Source organism: Rhipicephalus sanguineus, chromosome 5, assembly GCF_013339695.2.
Source record: "Rhipicephalus sanguineus isolate Rsan-2018 chromosome 5, BIME_Rsan_1.4, whole genome shotgun sequence".
NCBI lineage: Eukaryota > Metazoa > Arthropoda > Arachnida > Ixodida > Ixodidae > Rhipicephalus > Rhipicephalus sanguineus.
Window position 1 is genome coordinate 5,535,713 of NC_051180.1, and position 17,601 is coordinate 5,553,313.

General features: G+C 45.1%; 2 protein-coding genes across 2 annotated transcripts in view; both read right to left on the bottom strand.

Annotated features, from left to right (window-relative positions):
* LOC119393142 (inactive peptidyl-prolyl cis-trans isomerase FKBP6) overlaps positions 1-10,391 on the bottom strand; it is a 49,555-nt gene extending 39,164 nt beyond the window's left edge. The window contains exons 1-3 of the mRNA XM_037659960.2: positions 10,229-10,391; positions 7,844-7,977; positions 649-898 (exon numbers count right to left, since the gene is read on the bottom strand). Coding sequence (XP_037515888.1) covers positions 649-898; positions 7,844-7,977; positions 10,229-10,267 — 423 coding nt within the window. The 5' untranslated portion in view covers positions 10,268-10,391. The remainder of the gene's footprint in view (positions 1-648; positions 899-7,843; positions 7,978-10,228) is intronic.
* Positions 10,392-14,026: 3,635 nt separating this feature from the next.
* LOC119393143 (TBC1 domain family member 5) overlaps positions 14,027-17,601 on the bottom strand; it is an 89,371-nt gene continuing 85,796 nt past the window's right edge. The window contains exon 18 of the mRNA XM_037659961.2: positions 14,027-16,831. Coding sequence (XP_037515889.1) covers positions 16,622-16,831 — 210 coding nt within the window. The 3' untranslated portion in view covers positions 14,027-16,621. The remainder of the gene's footprint in view (positions 16,832-17,601) is intronic.

A 17,601-nucleotide genomic window follows, 5' to 3' on the forward strand; every position in this document is an offset into this window, starting at 1 on the left:
GTCTTCACATGCCCGTGTACTTCAAAGTTTTTCACACACAAAAATCGCACTGAAACAGTTGATGCAGTCAAGTGTCGCCTTGCGCAATTGTGTGCTTCTGCCATGCAACATTAAATGCATTAAGGAGGCTCCTTCCATTACATGGCATTTATGTAGAGTTTTTTTCGGAAGCAGTTGCAAGTAACATTGTGGCTTTGTGGTAGGGCACCTGCTTGCCACGCAAACGGCCCAGGTTCGATCCTCAATGGGACCGAAGATTTTTATTGTTTACTTTATTTGCATCTTTCTCGATTTTTCGGTCACGGACGATCTTTCGCTCACAACCGACGACGCCGACACCGGAATTTCTGCAACACAAGCTCTCTAACGCTATCGCGTTAAAAGGTCTATTACTATATTCACCATGAAAAGGCACATGGCTCTTAACATGGCCTTACACTGCTCACGATTAAGCAAATATATGTATTGGTTTCAGCACTCTTTGTCACCCCAACAACGCTTTGCTGGATTTGGATAACAACAACTGAAGCACATCTGCATAATTTTCCTAGGTTCCTTCCCAAGACCATTCTCACTTTCTAATCATGACTGCCCAATAATGGAATAAGCACACAAAGCGCTTAGTGTGGTGTAAAACAATGACCTCACCTCATACACAACATCGAAGGGAAGCTGCCTGTAGTCGTCATGCTCCAGACTGTCCATGTCGCCATCAAACTCAGTCTCGATGAAATTAAGCAGTGTTAACTCGTAGACCAGAGTGGCACGTGGTGGGATGCGAGGCTGGCAACCCATGTCACCGAACCCGTATTTAGGCGAGACTACCACACGGCATTCTTCTCCTCGACGCATACTCCGTACTGCAATTGCCAGACCGGGGACCATCAGCTCGTCAAGACTGGGAGAGAAAGAGAGAGAGTGCTGTTAGCCCAGGTAGGTCTGCCTGTTCAATATTATTGCGATCTGAAGGCTACTGAGGGGGCTGCTCACCCAGCCCACCTTTGGGAGCAGTCACGCTGACATGAATTGAATGACTGAGGTGAGGTTTTCTTCCAACACAGCAGGCACATAACTGTACGATACATTAACCAACAGTGAAGCCAAGGAAGGTTTAACTGTGGTGTAGTAATTGTGAACATGGAAAGAAATTAAAGTGGATGAAAAAATGTGTTGCATGATGCCAGCTGGCAAAAAGACACTCGCCATCATGGCTACGAATGGCACTGACTAACACTGCCACAATTACTCCACAGACATAGCCAAGAAAGTGGACGGGAAAGCGACCACTGCCGTAGCTCAGTTGGTAGAGAACTGGATGCATTATCCAAAGGCAGTAGGTTCAATCCCTACCAAACTTTAATTTCTTTCCATCTATGTCACAATTACTACACACTAAGAGACTACAAACGATGTCCTTCCTTGGCTTCACTGTCTGTTGTGTCTAACAAAGAAACGAGCCCTCGATCCATCCCCCTCCTTCCATTCATAACTATGCAATGGATTTTTATAACCCATCCCCCTTGTCTGCAATGTAGACCATCCTTCACCTATGCAACACTTTTGCGCCCAGAACACCAGCATCACGGCAGAGGCCACTGCTGAGCAAGGGCTCTATAACATCGAACTGCTATTCCGTCCCGTTTCGTTCTGCCTGACATCATGCTTACATCAACAGCAATGCAAGCATGGGCGAGAAGCAGCGACATTTAATGACGGTGCCAACTGAACGCCCTTCCTGCTTGGAGAAAATCCTTTTTCTTTTTTCAAAAGCAAATAGCACTGCCTGCTCAAAGGCTGCCGTCAGTATGAGTGCACAGAAGTGCTGAGTGCTTCGGTTGGGCTGAATTCGGAGCTGTAGCGGGAGTAAAGGGGATTGAGGGTTCCCCCTGCGTCTCTGAATAGGCTACTCCCAGGCCCGTAGCCAAGGCCCCCTTTCCCGAAATTTTAACGGAGGGGAATGTTACCAAAAAACAAATAATCAAAACAGGTGTTTTTCTCAAATAGTCAGAGCCTTCAGCAAGTGCGCTCTTTGGGACAAAGGGAAAAAGCACTTCGTTTGTTCTTGACAATTTGAAAAAAAAAAATTTGGTGATAGATTAATAATAATATCTGAGGTTTAACGTCCTAAGACCTAGATATGATTATGAGGGATACCGTAGTGGAGGGCTCCGGAAATTTCGACCACCTGGGGTTCTTTAACGTGCACCTAAATCTAAGTGCACGGGCCTCAAACATTTTTGCCTCCATCGAGTCAGCAGTCGAGTGCGATAACCATTAGACCACTGTGGCGGGGCGTTTTTGGTGATAGATTCACGAGGCCATAAGCTCTGGTACTGAAGTTATTTGACGATTAGTTGGAAAAGTGGTTGAGGACCCCTTTAATAAAATATTTCCCCAGTATGAGAGAGTTCATAGGGCATTGTAGTACATGCACACAAACTATTCATCAGTGTATACTACACCAATCAAAATATTTGACATGCATAAATAAATCCATTCTTGTCAGCAGCTAAGAGCAGTCATTGCTAATGGTTAGTGGGCAGCCATCACTTAAACCATTTGAAACAACACGGTGTCCAGAAATTAAAAAAAAATTAAGTAGTATTCTGCATATTAGTGCACTCACTGTTTAGTCCATACATGTCATTTTGACATCATGCGAAAGGCAGGCGATTTAGGCGCAGACAAAAGATTTCTGACCCATTAGCGGAGGTCTTCTGGAAAGAGAGGTGCCGTATCAGAAATAATTTATTGTTAAACCAAATCAGATCAGCGGTCATTACACCATGAAACATTTCCATGGCCTCTGTTGCATTGTGCTTGACACAAGCTGCATGGCAATGATGCAAAAGATACTGACAAGCAGCCATTGGCAAATATGCAATAAAAATAGAACGGGACGGTTTTGCGATACCGATCCAGTTCTAATGAAAGCAAGCTTGAGCTTGCACTGCCTGCTTAGGTGTATTTACCGGAAAGTATGTGGGAGGGGGACAGTCAACAGTGCAAAGCCAAATTATGACACCTAGCATTTGTAGACCTTCACAATTTCATACAACTCACTGAATACAAGTTCTGCAAAGAAGCTTGCATTATTTAACTCTGAATATCAGAAAATGGTTCTCGGCTCCTTCTGCAGGGCCTTTCAGCTTGTCAACCACATTTTACTGGGAAAATTGAAATCTCATGTTATTAGGGGCATAGCACATTCTTGAATCTCATCATATTTGCAACAATGAACTTGGTTCTAATGACCACAGGTGAATGCCAAGATGAACAACCAGTTAAATGTGGCATCCCCCAAGTGAGCGGTTCTGGGACCTTTTATGTAGACAATAACGAGATCAATAACATTAATAAGAACGCTTTAATGTATGCAGATTACACCAGTTTATTTTTCAAGGAAAATTTGGGTGCAGGCTAAGTAATGAGAGCTAATCAGACAACTAATACAGTTGTATAAATTGTTGCTTTAATCAAAACTACTTCAGAGACTGTCTACCGTCCTTCATTGCTTTTCTGTTTTGTACCGCAATAGAAAGCATACAGTCTGAAGTGTCCAACCTTGCAGCGGTTTCTCTAGAAAGTGAGTAGAAAATTTTAAAACAGAATTTTTCTATCTGCGTTCGGTTTTCTTCCATTGGCGTGAAACATGCCCGCAACACTGGTTGGTGGACGTGATGACGATTGTAGTGCCGGTAAAAATTAAAATCGAAAGCACATGTGATTTCTGTAGGATTACTTTATTTTCGCTGAACACTAATGTAATGAACGTAACAGTTGTTTTTCAGCGCGCTAGACATAACAGTCGTGTTCAGCGCGCTAGTGGTTAAATGAAGCCTTATTATACGATTACAGAACACTTGTTTTGCTGTAATCGCAGTCTATGCGTTTATTTTAGCACTGCTACCGCAATCCAAACCAAGTTGATTCGTCAAAAAGAGACAATAAATGCACACCTTCACAGCACATCACATGTGAGACATCCTAAAAACAATATCGCGGCACAGTACGACCAGCGCGGAGGGCCGCATGGCATAGCGCATGAGTTGAAGCAGACAAAATCGAAGACTGTGTCGCAAGCAGCGCCACCGGGCACCTTTTTGGATGCGTGAGAAAAAAAAAGCAAAAAATTACTCACTGACGCAACTGAAAGCTGCCTCAAGTGCGTAAAACACAATTTCAAGTTATACATGTTTGTTTTTAAGCAAAATGTGTCTACCTGCAATGATTTCTTGTCCTACCAGTAGACTGACGACATCGCTGTTGGGTGACACTAGCTGTCATATTTTCACGATTTTCAACATCAAATTAAACATATAATTCCTTCCTTATGGGGCAAAAGCATGCTCGTTGCAGCCGATGTGACAAACGATCTTCTCATTTTCACCACAATCAGAAAAATTTTTCCGAGCGGTACACAGTCCCTTTAAAATTCAGTGTAATAAAGCAGAGGTTGCAATGCACCTCGAACACTGCTGAGATCGCGCTAATGGCCTCCACCCATTTGTAGCACAAAGCTACAAGGAACAAGCTACAAGTCTCTTTGTAGCTTTGCACCCCAAACAGTGACGGATGGTGTTTTGGAGCAGCTTTTGGAGAAGGAAAAATAGGGGCAAAAATTAGTGCCTTCTGAGTACAAAAATATTCCGTTCATAGCAAGGAAACTACAGTTCGGAGCAGTCTCAATGCTCCGGATAGGTAGCGTTACGTGCACGAAACACAACAGAAATAAAATGTTTTAGAAATATGTGTATTTATTATTTATGACATAACACACTTAATAAATTTATCAAACACAAGATGAACACATTTGTGGAATACATAACATTTTTTGTATAATCAGGGAACAATTTACTATTATCACAGTGTAATACAATCACAAAAAATGCCCCCGCCTCCCCGAAGGGAATTGTGAGGAAATGCGAATGCATTTCTTGCGCCGAGAGAGGGTACCGTTGCCGTCAGACATTCGCCTTCACCGCCTTCTGCCATCGCCTTGAGAGGCGCCCAGCCAGCGAACGGTCGAGAGTGAGGCGCGAGCGGACGGGAGAATGGGGTGCAGGGAGGAGAGAGAGCAAACGGCGAGAGACGGAGCGGCGAAGCACTGCACCTACCCTCTCTCCACACACGCGGGAGCTCCGCCGAGCTCCCGCGATGCGAGCGCCCTCACATGCCAGAGCGCGCTCCTCCTCTCCACTCACTCTCCGCTACTCCGCCCGCACCACCTGCTCCGGTTGCTAGGGGCGAGGATAAGCGCGCGCGCCCACAGCTGTTGCTATGGGAGAGGGAGTGAGAGCGGAGAGGCGCGCGGACAACGCCGGATGCCTTACATAGCCCGACTAAGAAATGCATTCGCATTTAAAAGCTGTCACACAAGTCTTTAAACAAAGTACTTAGAGGGTCATGCAAAGAGAAATTTAACCAAACAATGCAGTGAAATTCACATTTTGGCATCAATGCGTTGGTGTGAAACAAATGGATTTCTCTTTGCATGACCCTTCCTCCACCTTGAAATTGTTAAGTGCATATCATATTAATTATGTGAACAGTTCACACATCACAGTGGTATCAAGAAATACTTAGGGGAACCTAACAAATGCCACAAACAGCCACTGCAGCTGCCACCAGGATGCTGCTGAAGTCTATCGCAGCAGTGGTTCCTTTTCTTGCGACATTTTTGCCTGAATATTTTTGGTGCACCAAAATGGATGCTGCAAACAGAGGACATGTCTTCCTCTAGTCCGTGTTTACTAGTGCTACCCTTCCAAGTATGAATTTCCAACTCGCCCAAGAAACAGCACTTCTAAGAGGACATTGTATGTGCCGCAAGTTTGAGGTATGCCTCTGGAAGGCAAGGAGCATGTTGCTTTCAACAACGTGCGTGACGGACATCGTCCACCAACTTGGTCATCCATTGTTGGGCCTCCACATGCCCAAGCATGTATAATTTGGACACCATAACACACCATCGTGGCAAGCTATTAATACACAGTAGACGCTCAGTAAACGAAAATGTCTTATTCACAATTGCTGCTGAATTAAATGAAACTGCCTCTAACATGTTTTCATTCTTGAATTCTGCACCCCTGTTCATCTCTCAGTAAAGACAACTCCTGTTAAGTGGAACCTATCTTCCTGGCACATTCAGGGTCCGTCTAATGAGAGGCTGGCAGTGCAGTAGGGCTACCTTAGAGAAAGCTTTTTGACATTCTCAGTAGCAGGAACCAATTAGGGTAATGCATGTCGGTGTTGGAATTTGTATGCAGCAGAGCCCACAGCATTACGAAAAAATGAAAAACCGACCAAACAAAAGTTTAAACGAAACGACATTTTGGCAGAAGCATTGTTCATGACGCTTCTGTGCGGAAGCCAAAATGTCGTTTCTTTTAAACTTTTATTTGGTCAGTGTCCTTTCTCTAGTTTATCCCGACCAGACAGGTTTTCATTGAACTCTCGATTTCAGCCCCCTGCATTAGAATGATCCAATTTGGAGCAAACATTCAGCTGCACGGAACTGCTTCAACTCTGCATGGCAGCTGCACATTGCGTTGCACACAAAAGAGCCAATCGGTTTTTGTTTCTCAGCCTTTCATTTATTCTGCTGCAAATGTAACGCAGGCAATCGTGGCTGCACAACCTTGTTCTGCACAACCACGGGTTTTGTTGCCATTAGTGGGCCCACTTAATTTAACAGTCAGCAATTTCTGCCAGTCCAGCACATCAATTCTGAAAGTGGCTCTTCCGTGCCATTATCCGTCCATATTGGTAGTATCAGCTGGATGCCCACAACCAATGTGCCAACGCAAAACCAGTGCACTCAATAAAAGAGGTACGCTATAGGGGCTAAGCAACGCAGCACAATCTACAGCAAAGCTGTTAGAGGAGAAAACACCCTGCAAGTTCCAAACTATCAAGTCCAATGTGCCATGGTTACTGAGAATTTATTTTTTTTGAAAATGCATTAATATGGTTGTTTCTTCACATCCCACTCAATATCTTTTTCCCAAATGTGAAGTACCTCTGGTTATAAAGTTACATGAATGCTGGGTATTTATCGCCTTTGTATGAGAAACAACTAAGAACACATCTTTTTTTTTTTCTTTTTTACAACTTCCTGAGTTGTCAATAAATGAACATACCCACACAGCTCGACAAACCAATAAATGGCTCGTTCAAACAGATAAAGCAGTATAGCATGGGTGGCTGTCACTAGAAAATTAATCATGATGGCCTTGTACATATGTACACAAATAACATTGTTCTGGAAAATACTGCTTACAAAGAGCTTCTTGGGCATTTTATTTACTGAGATGCTTAATATCATCAGATAAATGTGTAGTTACATAAACATGATTGCCCATTAATGAAAGTGTTAACCTACGTATATGATGACTGTTACTCCCTTATTTTTATATATCATCACAGCCTTGTATCTAGATTACATTTTTACTTCATGCTGCATTCAGTTATGTCATGTTAAACTCTGTGCTGTGCTGCTGCATCCATGAAATAGATCCCAGACTACAAGTCTGTGATGCATTCGCTTGTGTTGTTCAATTCTGTATGGTGTTAAACTCTGTGAATGTTTTACTTTCTTTGCCTGCTTTCATGTGGATCTAACACCAGCAAAGTGTTGCGGGTGTCCACAGCATTTTCGAGCTACTGTGTGATGGCAAAAAAAAAATTGAATACTAGTGAGCATCCTTTCCTGCTGGGGCACCAAGTCCATGCCTAAGTGCACTCTAAGTGGGTGATATATCATGGTCACCTGCTCACAAATTACGCTGGCTCAACAGTGGCTGCTAGCATTAGCAACATGCAAGCTAGCAGCTGTGCTGACCTGCATCGCTGTGGTTGGTTGCGCAGCCAGGTTGAGTCGAATGGCTCACTCTCATTCTCGCTGACATAGGCGTTGTAGTGCAGAATGACAACACACTTTTCGGGTACCAATCGGCCAGTGCCTTGACGAACCACCTGCACCAAAATTGAATACAAAAAAACGTATTCGTTGTGATACAATGGCCAGAATAAGGGTCAATAACAGCCAGTCAGGTGCGAAGTGGCTACCGGCCCACTATCTAAGAAACTGGCTGGGTCAGTCTAAAACCGGGCAGGTAGCAACCCTGATTGCTACAGTGTACAAATATTTATGATTTTGAGTGCATCAGTAAGTGCAAAGAAGGTTGCCAGAAAGTTAGGCCTGGTGCAACTCGTAACGAGAAGCAAGTAATATTAAAAAGCAAGGTCTTTTTTTTACCATAAGTTCAACTGCCTGTACAAATACACACGTCACCCCCTCCTATGATGGGCTGCGTTTTTTTTCGGGGGGGGGGGGAAGGTGGCAACCCTAGAAGCAGGTCAATGTGTGAGGCTCACTGAATTCATGCATGTTCTTGTCTTCCTGCACTGTAGGATGAAAATTCTCGAACAGGGGGTGATTGAGGAGAACTTGTTCTTGGCCTAGTTAGTACGTGTTTGAAAGCATATTTGCCACTAGAGGACACGCACTGAAGAAGACAAGAACAATGACATGGGTGACACTGGAGCGAACGTTTCGACACATGAACTTGTGAACTGCCTTCTGGAGATGGGTAGCTCAGGAGTGAGCCAGATCTTTTGAGTGGCTCTTTTGAAAGAATGGGTGATCTGCGGCGCAATAAAAGTGAGCGGCAGTTTTTTGGGAGAGAGGAAGCCAGTGAGCCGTGCTTAACCATTCTGTTCTAGCGGCTCAGTGCCATTCATTAGCCGGGTTACAGTAGTTCACTGTAGCCGGGTCTTCTGCTGGGTGCGACTTTCATGCCATCTATTTGCGGTGCAAGAAAGCAACTCCCCTCCCACCCTTGCTCACAAGAGTCGCAACCACAGTGGTCACAACCTCCTCAACTTCGGCTTCCTCCGCTGGTGCCAACCAGGCACTGCATGTTTATTATGTCCAGAAGTTTTGCGACTTCTGGCAGGGGCATAGCCAGAAATTTTTTTCGGGGGGGGGTTCAGCCATACTTTATGTATGTTATGTATGTTCGTGCGTGCGTATGTATGTGTGCGTGTATATATACGCAAGCAAAACTGAAAAATTTCGGAGGGGTTTGAACCCCCCCCCTCCCCCCGGCTACGCCCCTGACTTCTGGCATCGTTCACAAGAGCAACAGGGGCAGTGTCAGGGGAGGCTGGCTTGCTGAGGATAGCGGAAGCACATGACACTACCTCATAGTATTTTTCCTTCCTCCATGAATTTCGGTGAATTTATGAGCCGTTCAAATGAACCGGCTCATTTGAGCGAGCTGAGCTGTTCCGAGCCGCTCACTGAAGTGACGCGTTTTGCCCATCTCTACCAGTGCCTTCCTCAGCAGCATGTATGCTTTGCTCACCCTCCTCCAACTACAAAAGTGGAGGAGAAGAGAGCAAAGAAAGGCCTTCTTTCACACAACCCCCGTCCCCCTTTTCCCACAGCAACAACAAGTACTTCGCAAAAGACTTATGGCATAGTGGGTACTTGACTACTTGAGAAAATTACGACGATAGTGGGCACCTCGCAACTGTACGTGATGAAGGCCTCTCTTTCACCGTGAGTGAGCGTCTTCCAGGCCTAGCGTTTTTTTTTTGTTTTTTTTTTTTTGCCATCACTTTTTGCGACCCTTTCACTTCTGCGAGAGTTCAGGAGACTGGCACTTGTCTACGAGCGTTTTTTTCCGGTACTGCTCGAGATGTCCAACGCCGAGCGGCGTTCATTGAGCAAATCCTTGTCGATGTTTGCGTGCAGTCGTCGGTCCAGTCTGACAAGCTCGAGTTAACGAACGCCGATCGGCGTTTCTCGAACAAATATTCCTTGAGAGTTGTGGGCATGCAGTCCGCCCAGCAGTCTGACACACAACTGCTCTAACGCCGACCGGGCCGGATCAAATAATTAACGCTTGCCCATTTCGAACAGTCGGTCAAGTTTGAAAAGCAACTGCTCGACACCGATCGGCGTTTGCAAATCCCGGTGGTTCGTGGGCAGTCGGTCCGCTTGACAAGACATCAGAACGCAGACCGGCGTTTATCGAGCAAATACTTGTGGATCGCTCTCATTCACGCTACACGCAGAGTCAAAGGTCATCTCCATGAATGTAACCAACATATCATGGTACAGTAAGAACACCATTACCGAGTGAATTTAAGTCATCTAGGCGGGGAACGCTTGGCGCGAAGCCCTAAACGATATAAGCGAAGCAGCACGTATACCCACCTCCTTCTGCACGCCGCCGTCCTCGCTCAAATGCTCCATCGGTCTTGAAAATGAAAGCTGACAGCAGCAACTATTCAAATATGTGCTTTAACGTGACGCAAGGTAAGCGCACGTCTCAAGTTGAGCGAGCGTCAAGAAGCCAACGCCGGAAAACGCTGCAGCAAACGCGCGCCGGTTTTTCTTCACGGCGATTGGTCTTCCTCGCGTTGCCCTTGGAGACGCGCGGATATGGCGTCTTGCTTGTGCGCGTTTATTATTATTATTTTTTTCGTTGGCGCCATTTTTCGCCCTAGCTGGCTTAGCTCGTTTCCTAAACATGTTATTTCTGGCGCAATGCTTGAAACAAGAAGGTAGGACAGAGAAAGAGACAGATGAGCGCCAAACAGCAAAGGCCGCGAACCAAGAAAACTTCCGAGCATGCGCAGATGCATGAAAGAGTTACGTCAGACATGTCATCACGAAAGCTGTCCATTAAAAAAGGATAGCTCAATTGACGTGCCACTGACACCGACGGCTCTAATGTTAAACGCTTCCCTCCGTTTGATCCCAGTGCGATTTAACATGCGCCGGAAGATGCGCCCATAATCACTTTTTTCTCCCTCAGGTGCTCCTTAATATGACTTGCCACACAACGCCTGAAAGGTTTCACGTGCCTCTCTTATGCACCCTTGCCTTAGCTCGGCTGGCGCGGCGTAGTTGCATGCAGTTTTCTGCGCTGTGTGCAAGTCGTGTGCCATGGTTGTGGGTGGCACGATGAGAAACTAGCGACAATAATTTATTTTTGAACTTTTAAAGAGAAATTTTTTGAAACAGCCTCGCGCGGAGGCCCACATCGGGCGGGAACACGCGGGTCAGCGCTGACGCCAGACGCAACATATCTTCGTGTGCCGCGCAGCTAGCTCGCTTTCGGAAGCTTGGAATGCTTAAAAACAGGGCAGCCAGATGCAGCTGAACTCAAGGCGCTGCCGACCAATAATGTTGAAGTGTGAAATGCCGGACATTTTTCAAGATTTTCGCATCCCTTGCGGGGATAGCCCTCAGTGCGGGACATTAGTGACATTAGTCCCGTGAGTCGCGGGACGGGTGGTTAGAAAGCTTTGTTACAGCGCACACAGACGGGGAGAAATCATGAAAATGCACTGTTATTGCACTGCACTTTTCAGCCTAGCATTTAGTTCGCTTTGCTGTGTCAAGGGCTGCCCAATTTAGGAGGTTTTCCATTATGAGCGAAGTAAAGTGAAAAAAAGGACAGTGCGGTGTCTATGCTTGCGAAACAGACGGCCCCACCAGTTACCCCACTCATCCCCCTCCCCATGGCTGATGCATACCTTACATCTTGTTCCAGGCATGCATCCGGCTGAAATGAGCCTTGGATAAAGGAACTTTCAAACTCTGCATCACACTACAATGACAGATTTGTTTCGTGCATCTCCATCCAACTGTGGTGCATACTTTTTCCCATAATGTTTAACATTTGCAGCTTCTCAACGTGCGTCATATTTGGTGTCTTGTCAAGGTCAATGAATATTTTAATTAAGGTTTGGGAGAAAGAAGGACAAAGCGACCTGCCTGAGTTCGATTATGGTGAGTGAGAGTAAGTACAACTTCAGTGAGTATGAGTAGGAGTGGGCCTAGCTGATTAAAGGTACGGAGAGTTTGAGTGAACCTGGCTGTGTAAGAATTCTGGATGAGCACAAGGCACAGAATTGGTGCAAGTCCGAGTGAGCTTCCACTATTTTGCCGACCTACAGCTTCTACACGCAGTACTTGGGCAGCTCCATCACCAAGGATGAAGGATAGGTTCACGAACTTTTATCGTTTTGGTGCACTGGATGCCAAGAAATATGTGTCCCACAGTAGAGCAGCTCACAAAGGCACTGTAGAGCACCTTTTGACAACTCAAGAGGGTGAAGAGCACAGTTTCTACTGACCTGCTGGGCTTTGCAGCAAAACAAGTTCCATAGCATTCTGAGTGTTTAGCATGACGACTTCTTTTCACAATGCCCATCAACACAGCTGCAAAGATGCTTCCTCATGGTTACCTACTGCAAAAATGTTCCAAAAGTCGGGTTAATTTATGATTTAAAAAAAGTTCACTGCGACTTGACATAAACGTTACTAACAACAAAATGGTACAGACATATTGCCACCTATGCAGGTGGCATCTTCAGTATAAAACTGGCACAAAATGTGGGGAGGTCGACCAGTTCACTAATCACACATGTGCTTGCATCACCATCACGTTTGTGTGATTAGTGAGCCAGCTTTATACTGACGGTGCCACCTGCAAAAAACCCATGAAGTTGAGTGAAGAGGATGAAGACTTGTAGAATATTCAGCATTCTTTTGTGGCTCGTTTCCGTGGGATTCTGTGGGCATCAACACAGATGCTGTGATCCTGGTAGGCTTGCAAGTGCTACAAGCAGCAAGCCCAAAAAGACACCACTCTTTATTTTGTAGTGGTTTACATAATCTGACAATTTCTTTAATTAGCGCTGAATGCTACAAATTTGTTGATTCCCTGATAGAGCCACGATGTGAATATAGACTGTCATTTCAGGAATAGCTGAGCATACGCTGGAGCTTACACAAACTGTTTGTGATGTGTAGCTCAAACTTTGAGTAAGTGGAATAGTTTGGATCTTGCACGAACAGAATGCACATATGAGTGGGTAAATGCTCAACAGAACACTTAGAAAAAATAAGATCGTAGCACATCTCCATGCAACAGAGTCTAATTACCCCCCCCCCCCTTTTTTTCCCCTTCACTCTGAGAAGGCTGACAACTCATCTCTGCACTTCCTCAATAAATTCTGCAACTGTATAATGCTGAAGGAAAAGCGGCTGCACAATGATAAAGCTGTTTCAGGTCTACATGATGCCTTGACATTACCAGCCCATGCACCAATGTGAAAAGGAGCACCGCATTAATACATATTGTTTTCCTCATTTATGCACTGAGATTGCAAAAAAATTTCAGAGCCCTCCCACTATTGTGAGGATGGAAACCAACAAAGCTGTGACATGGTGGAGTGAATGTTGCTACAGTGAATTTACATAATAATTGCTGGGGTTTAACGTCCCAAAACCATGATATGATAAGAGAGACGCCATAGCACAGGGCTCCGGAAATTTCTACCAGCTGGGGTTCTCTAACGTGCACCTAAATCTAAGTACACGGGCCTCAAGCATTTTCGCGTCCATCGAAAATGCGGCCGCCACAGCTGGGATTCGATCCCGTGACCTAGAGTGAATTTACATATCATTATTGATCGTATTGAGCAAATAATGAAACATACGCTCAGAGATTGCATCACGCATGTTATCTCATCAACAGCGATCTCTAAATGAAATCCTCCATTACCTAAGAAACCCCCTTGTTTCTAAAGTACAACAATGGCATGACATTTGTTTCTTATGCAAGTGCCTTTAAGGCAAAATTGTTCACGCCAATCTGCCACATAGCAAGATCATGCACCTTTGTGTCCACTTTTATGCCATCTCCATTTTTTCGACACAAAAATACTGGATTAGGAGAGTTAATCGGTTCAACAGAAATTCTTGTTCTATGCCTCTTTTGTCCGCGCATGTGATGTGCCAGAATACAGCCTCACTGTAAAATACAATCAGGCAGGCTAATGAAAACTACCTTGCAGAGGGTGAACATACATGAAAGCAGAAAATGACATTTGAACACAGTGTTCGTTTTCGCACAGTTCCACAATGTATCGGTTTGGGTGAATAACTAGGTTATTTCACCAGTCGTGAGACACAATGTATTGAAACAGCCTTTATTCTTCCCCCCCTTTCCCTCTTTTTTCAGCGTGTTCTTTTCTGATACTACTCCTGTCACACGGGCACTAGAAAGTCATTTGTGCAAAAACTTCTTCCGAAAAAACTTTCCCCCGCAGACACAAGACAGGGAATGATCTTTTCAGAAGCGGTCTTTCCTGGAAACAGAGTTCATCTATCTTTTACATCTGAAAAACAGTAGCCTTGAAACGAACGGGTGCCAGCAGTTATCAATTGGCAAAAAAAGAAATTGGGCAAATGCCTACTGTTCTGTTGCCTTGGCTCATAGCAGAAACAAATTTCATGTCTCGCAGAAGGTGTACTGCTTGTTTTCTCCTATACGCTTGCAAGCATTCATTATAAAAACAGCGAGGACATTATAAAAACACGAGGACAGAATAAAAGAAACAACGGGACATTCTGTCCCGTGTTGCTGCTCTGTGCTTATAATGAATGCAAACCAACTTGCCCAAATTGCCGTTCTCTTAAGCTTGCAAGCATGTTGGATGGGTCGAGGTTATCATATAAATGACGCTTTGCACACAGCATAGCCTCCCTTATAGTATATAGGAGGCTATGCGCAGAGGATAGAAAGAGCATGCACGGTACTGCAAGGTTTTGAGAATCTGGTGCTGTAAAATTTACTGGAAAAAAGCATCATAAGATAAGCTTTTAGATAATATTTCGTGACAAATCACTTTATTTTGACCCATTCTCTTTTGAATGGTAGCATCAAGATTTCGGTAGTGCATCGGCAGGAAACACTACAAAGAGATTGTTGGTGTCGTGTGTCTGCTGTGCAGCACCTTTCATTAAAAAGTCTTGATTTAGTAAGACTGTTTACATAAAAAAGCTTTTGCATGCTTGTGTGACAGAGGTAGCAGTGTGCTCACCAAGAGCAGGTTAGCTTGTGCCCCAAGCAACCTTCTGCCTTTGCCAAGGATAATATGCTTGCTACCATATTGCCAGGCAGCTAATTATCCATGATATAATTACTACAGTAAATTAGGACAGCTTTTCTGTGCATCATTTGTCTGCTTATCCACAGTCAGGTTGGGCAAGCTATGCCTGCCTTGTATGCCCCCCTCTGGACGCCCATAGGAGGGCAAGTGGGGTGGCTGGACAACAGCACCCCCCCTCCCCCCTGCAGAAAGTTCTGCGGACGCCCTTGCTCCACACATAAGCGGTATGAGAATGCCCACACTGCATTTTCAAGCATCACAAACTAAGTGCACAAGTTTGAAGCGAACCAAGCACTGCAGGCATGCTCGATAAAGGCGTGTTTTAAACGTATGCCAGTTCAGCAGGCCTGGCATGATGACAACAACATAAGCCATTTGCTCTTTGCAATAGAAGTCTGCAAAGAGAAATAAAACATACAAAAGGCAGACCTGGTGCCAGCTCTTTCCAGCTATTACAGTGTTTTTATTTCATGTTGCTGCTTTCGCAAGCTATCAGCATGATAACCGAAGACACGAACCAAACGGCTGCCTAAAGAAGCTTGCATCCGTTTATGAAGATGTCCACAAATCTTTCCAATCTCAACGAAATAATCAGAGTGCAATTAGGCACACTTTCACACATGCACACGCACACACATACAAACATTCAAGACACTCGCAGGCACTCTCTGACAACTGTTAATTCGTTGTATGAATGCCTGCATTTGTAATTTACACATGCAGGATCAGCATCATGATGCTTCCACCATCAACGTGACAGCTGTGTTCTGTCACAGCCTAGAGTTCAGGAAAGATAGTTCTGCGGGGAACAGAGATATTGGGAGTTCATTTACACACCAGCACTTATTATTTTCGATAAAATAATGCTTCTAGTACCTCGCATGCTGTTTTCCTTGCCCTTCTACCAAGGACTTGAGTCTCAGAAAACCATGGCTCACACGCGTACATGTTTTTGCGTATTGGAGGAGGACGAGGATGATGCGGGTTGCAGGCGTATCTAGCCTTGCGAGATACGCAAGTGTTTGTATAATGGTGAAAACATCATTTTTTAAAGAGCAAAGTGTGGGCAGATGAACAAGAAGGCATGCGCAGCGCAACGCAACAATTCACATGCCAGTGGGTCATTCAAAATATAAACATACCAGTGGAATGCACAAGAAGAGAAACCACATGGACGGCCACTGGACTTACAAGTGCTGTCTGTTTTGAAGCATTCTCTAAATAAATAGTTACTTTTGCAGCCGGCACATGTGCGCAAAAGCTATCTTGTGTGTAATGGCGCCGTGCCACACCCCACATCACCACATGAGTGTCACTTGTCAACAACTGCGTGCGAGGTCTGTAGCACTTGAAAAGAGTAGATGCAACACCTCCTTTCCAAATGTCCATGCGGTAACACCATGTCGTTCACTCTGTCATGTGGCAAGCCTAAACACTAGAGTGCTTCAAACACACACTTTCAGTCTTTTCAACAAATAATGTTCAATATCGCCGTGCGAGTGTGCCAAATTGAGCTCCGAGTGTTTTGCAGAGAAGCATTACCAACCAGCCCAGCCGCAAGTTCGAAGCCACTTGCAGTACAGCTCTGAGCAAGACAGGAGTGCCTCCTATCGAGGCAAAAGCAAACGATCAGATGAAATCAGCTCAGTGGTGCCATCCCGTCTTTGTGGTTGTGCACCAGGGCCTTGAAGAGCTTCTTCTTGGCCTCCCTTGCCTTCTCCTGGCTGTCCCCCCAAGAGATCTCCACGAGGCTGCTCGGCTCGTTCGACAGCAACGTCCAACCCTCAGCCTGAGTCTCCTCCTGTCCAACATCGTTGCACTCGACGGTGCCTTTGAGGGTGTCCCGCACCTGGGAGGAGCACAATTCAAAGGGAATGACAACCAATTTTTGTGGTGGTACCTGTTTCCTTTAGCACAATGGAAAGCTTGCCGGTCAGTGTTTAAGCATGGAACGCCGGAAACACCGTGAAACATTTTAATCAGAATTTTTCTATCTGCAGTGCCAACTGAGTTGCACATGCAACAGAGGCTGCAAACAGTGGCAGGTGAGTCCAACAGCGGTGTTCGTTTGTGTTCGCGCACTGCAGTTTGCTGCGCACGCATGCACTGTGGCTTGACGTGTTCCATTAATAGTTGCCACGAAGGCAGCACCAGCTCTCAGCATCAATCCCTTTTACCTCATAATAAGCATAGAATAGAGCGGGGATGCCTAATAATATAGAGACCGCAATTTTAAGCACGAATTGCGGTGTGCCTGAACAACAGCAGGCTACGTACAGCAATCCAAACGGCTCGATCGCGCAGCACTAAGGCTTGGCACCAGGCAGAGCGACGTCCCAGTTCTTGTTACTTTCAAGTGCAGCTTAAAAATACACATCCTATTCAAATTGTGAAAAGAATGCTCGATTCTCTCACTGTAATTCAGTCTTCCCACTTCTGCCAGTGTCCTGTGACGCATTCTGGCCAGTTGTCAGTGCCTTTAACACTTTCATGATAGCGAAAATCGAAGAAAATTGTGCCAGATTAATTGGAATATCTTTTTCAGTCAGTTTGTAGAGCTTCTCTTTTCTGAATCTAATGGCACCATTATTTTAATTCAACAGGGTTACTTTATTTCCC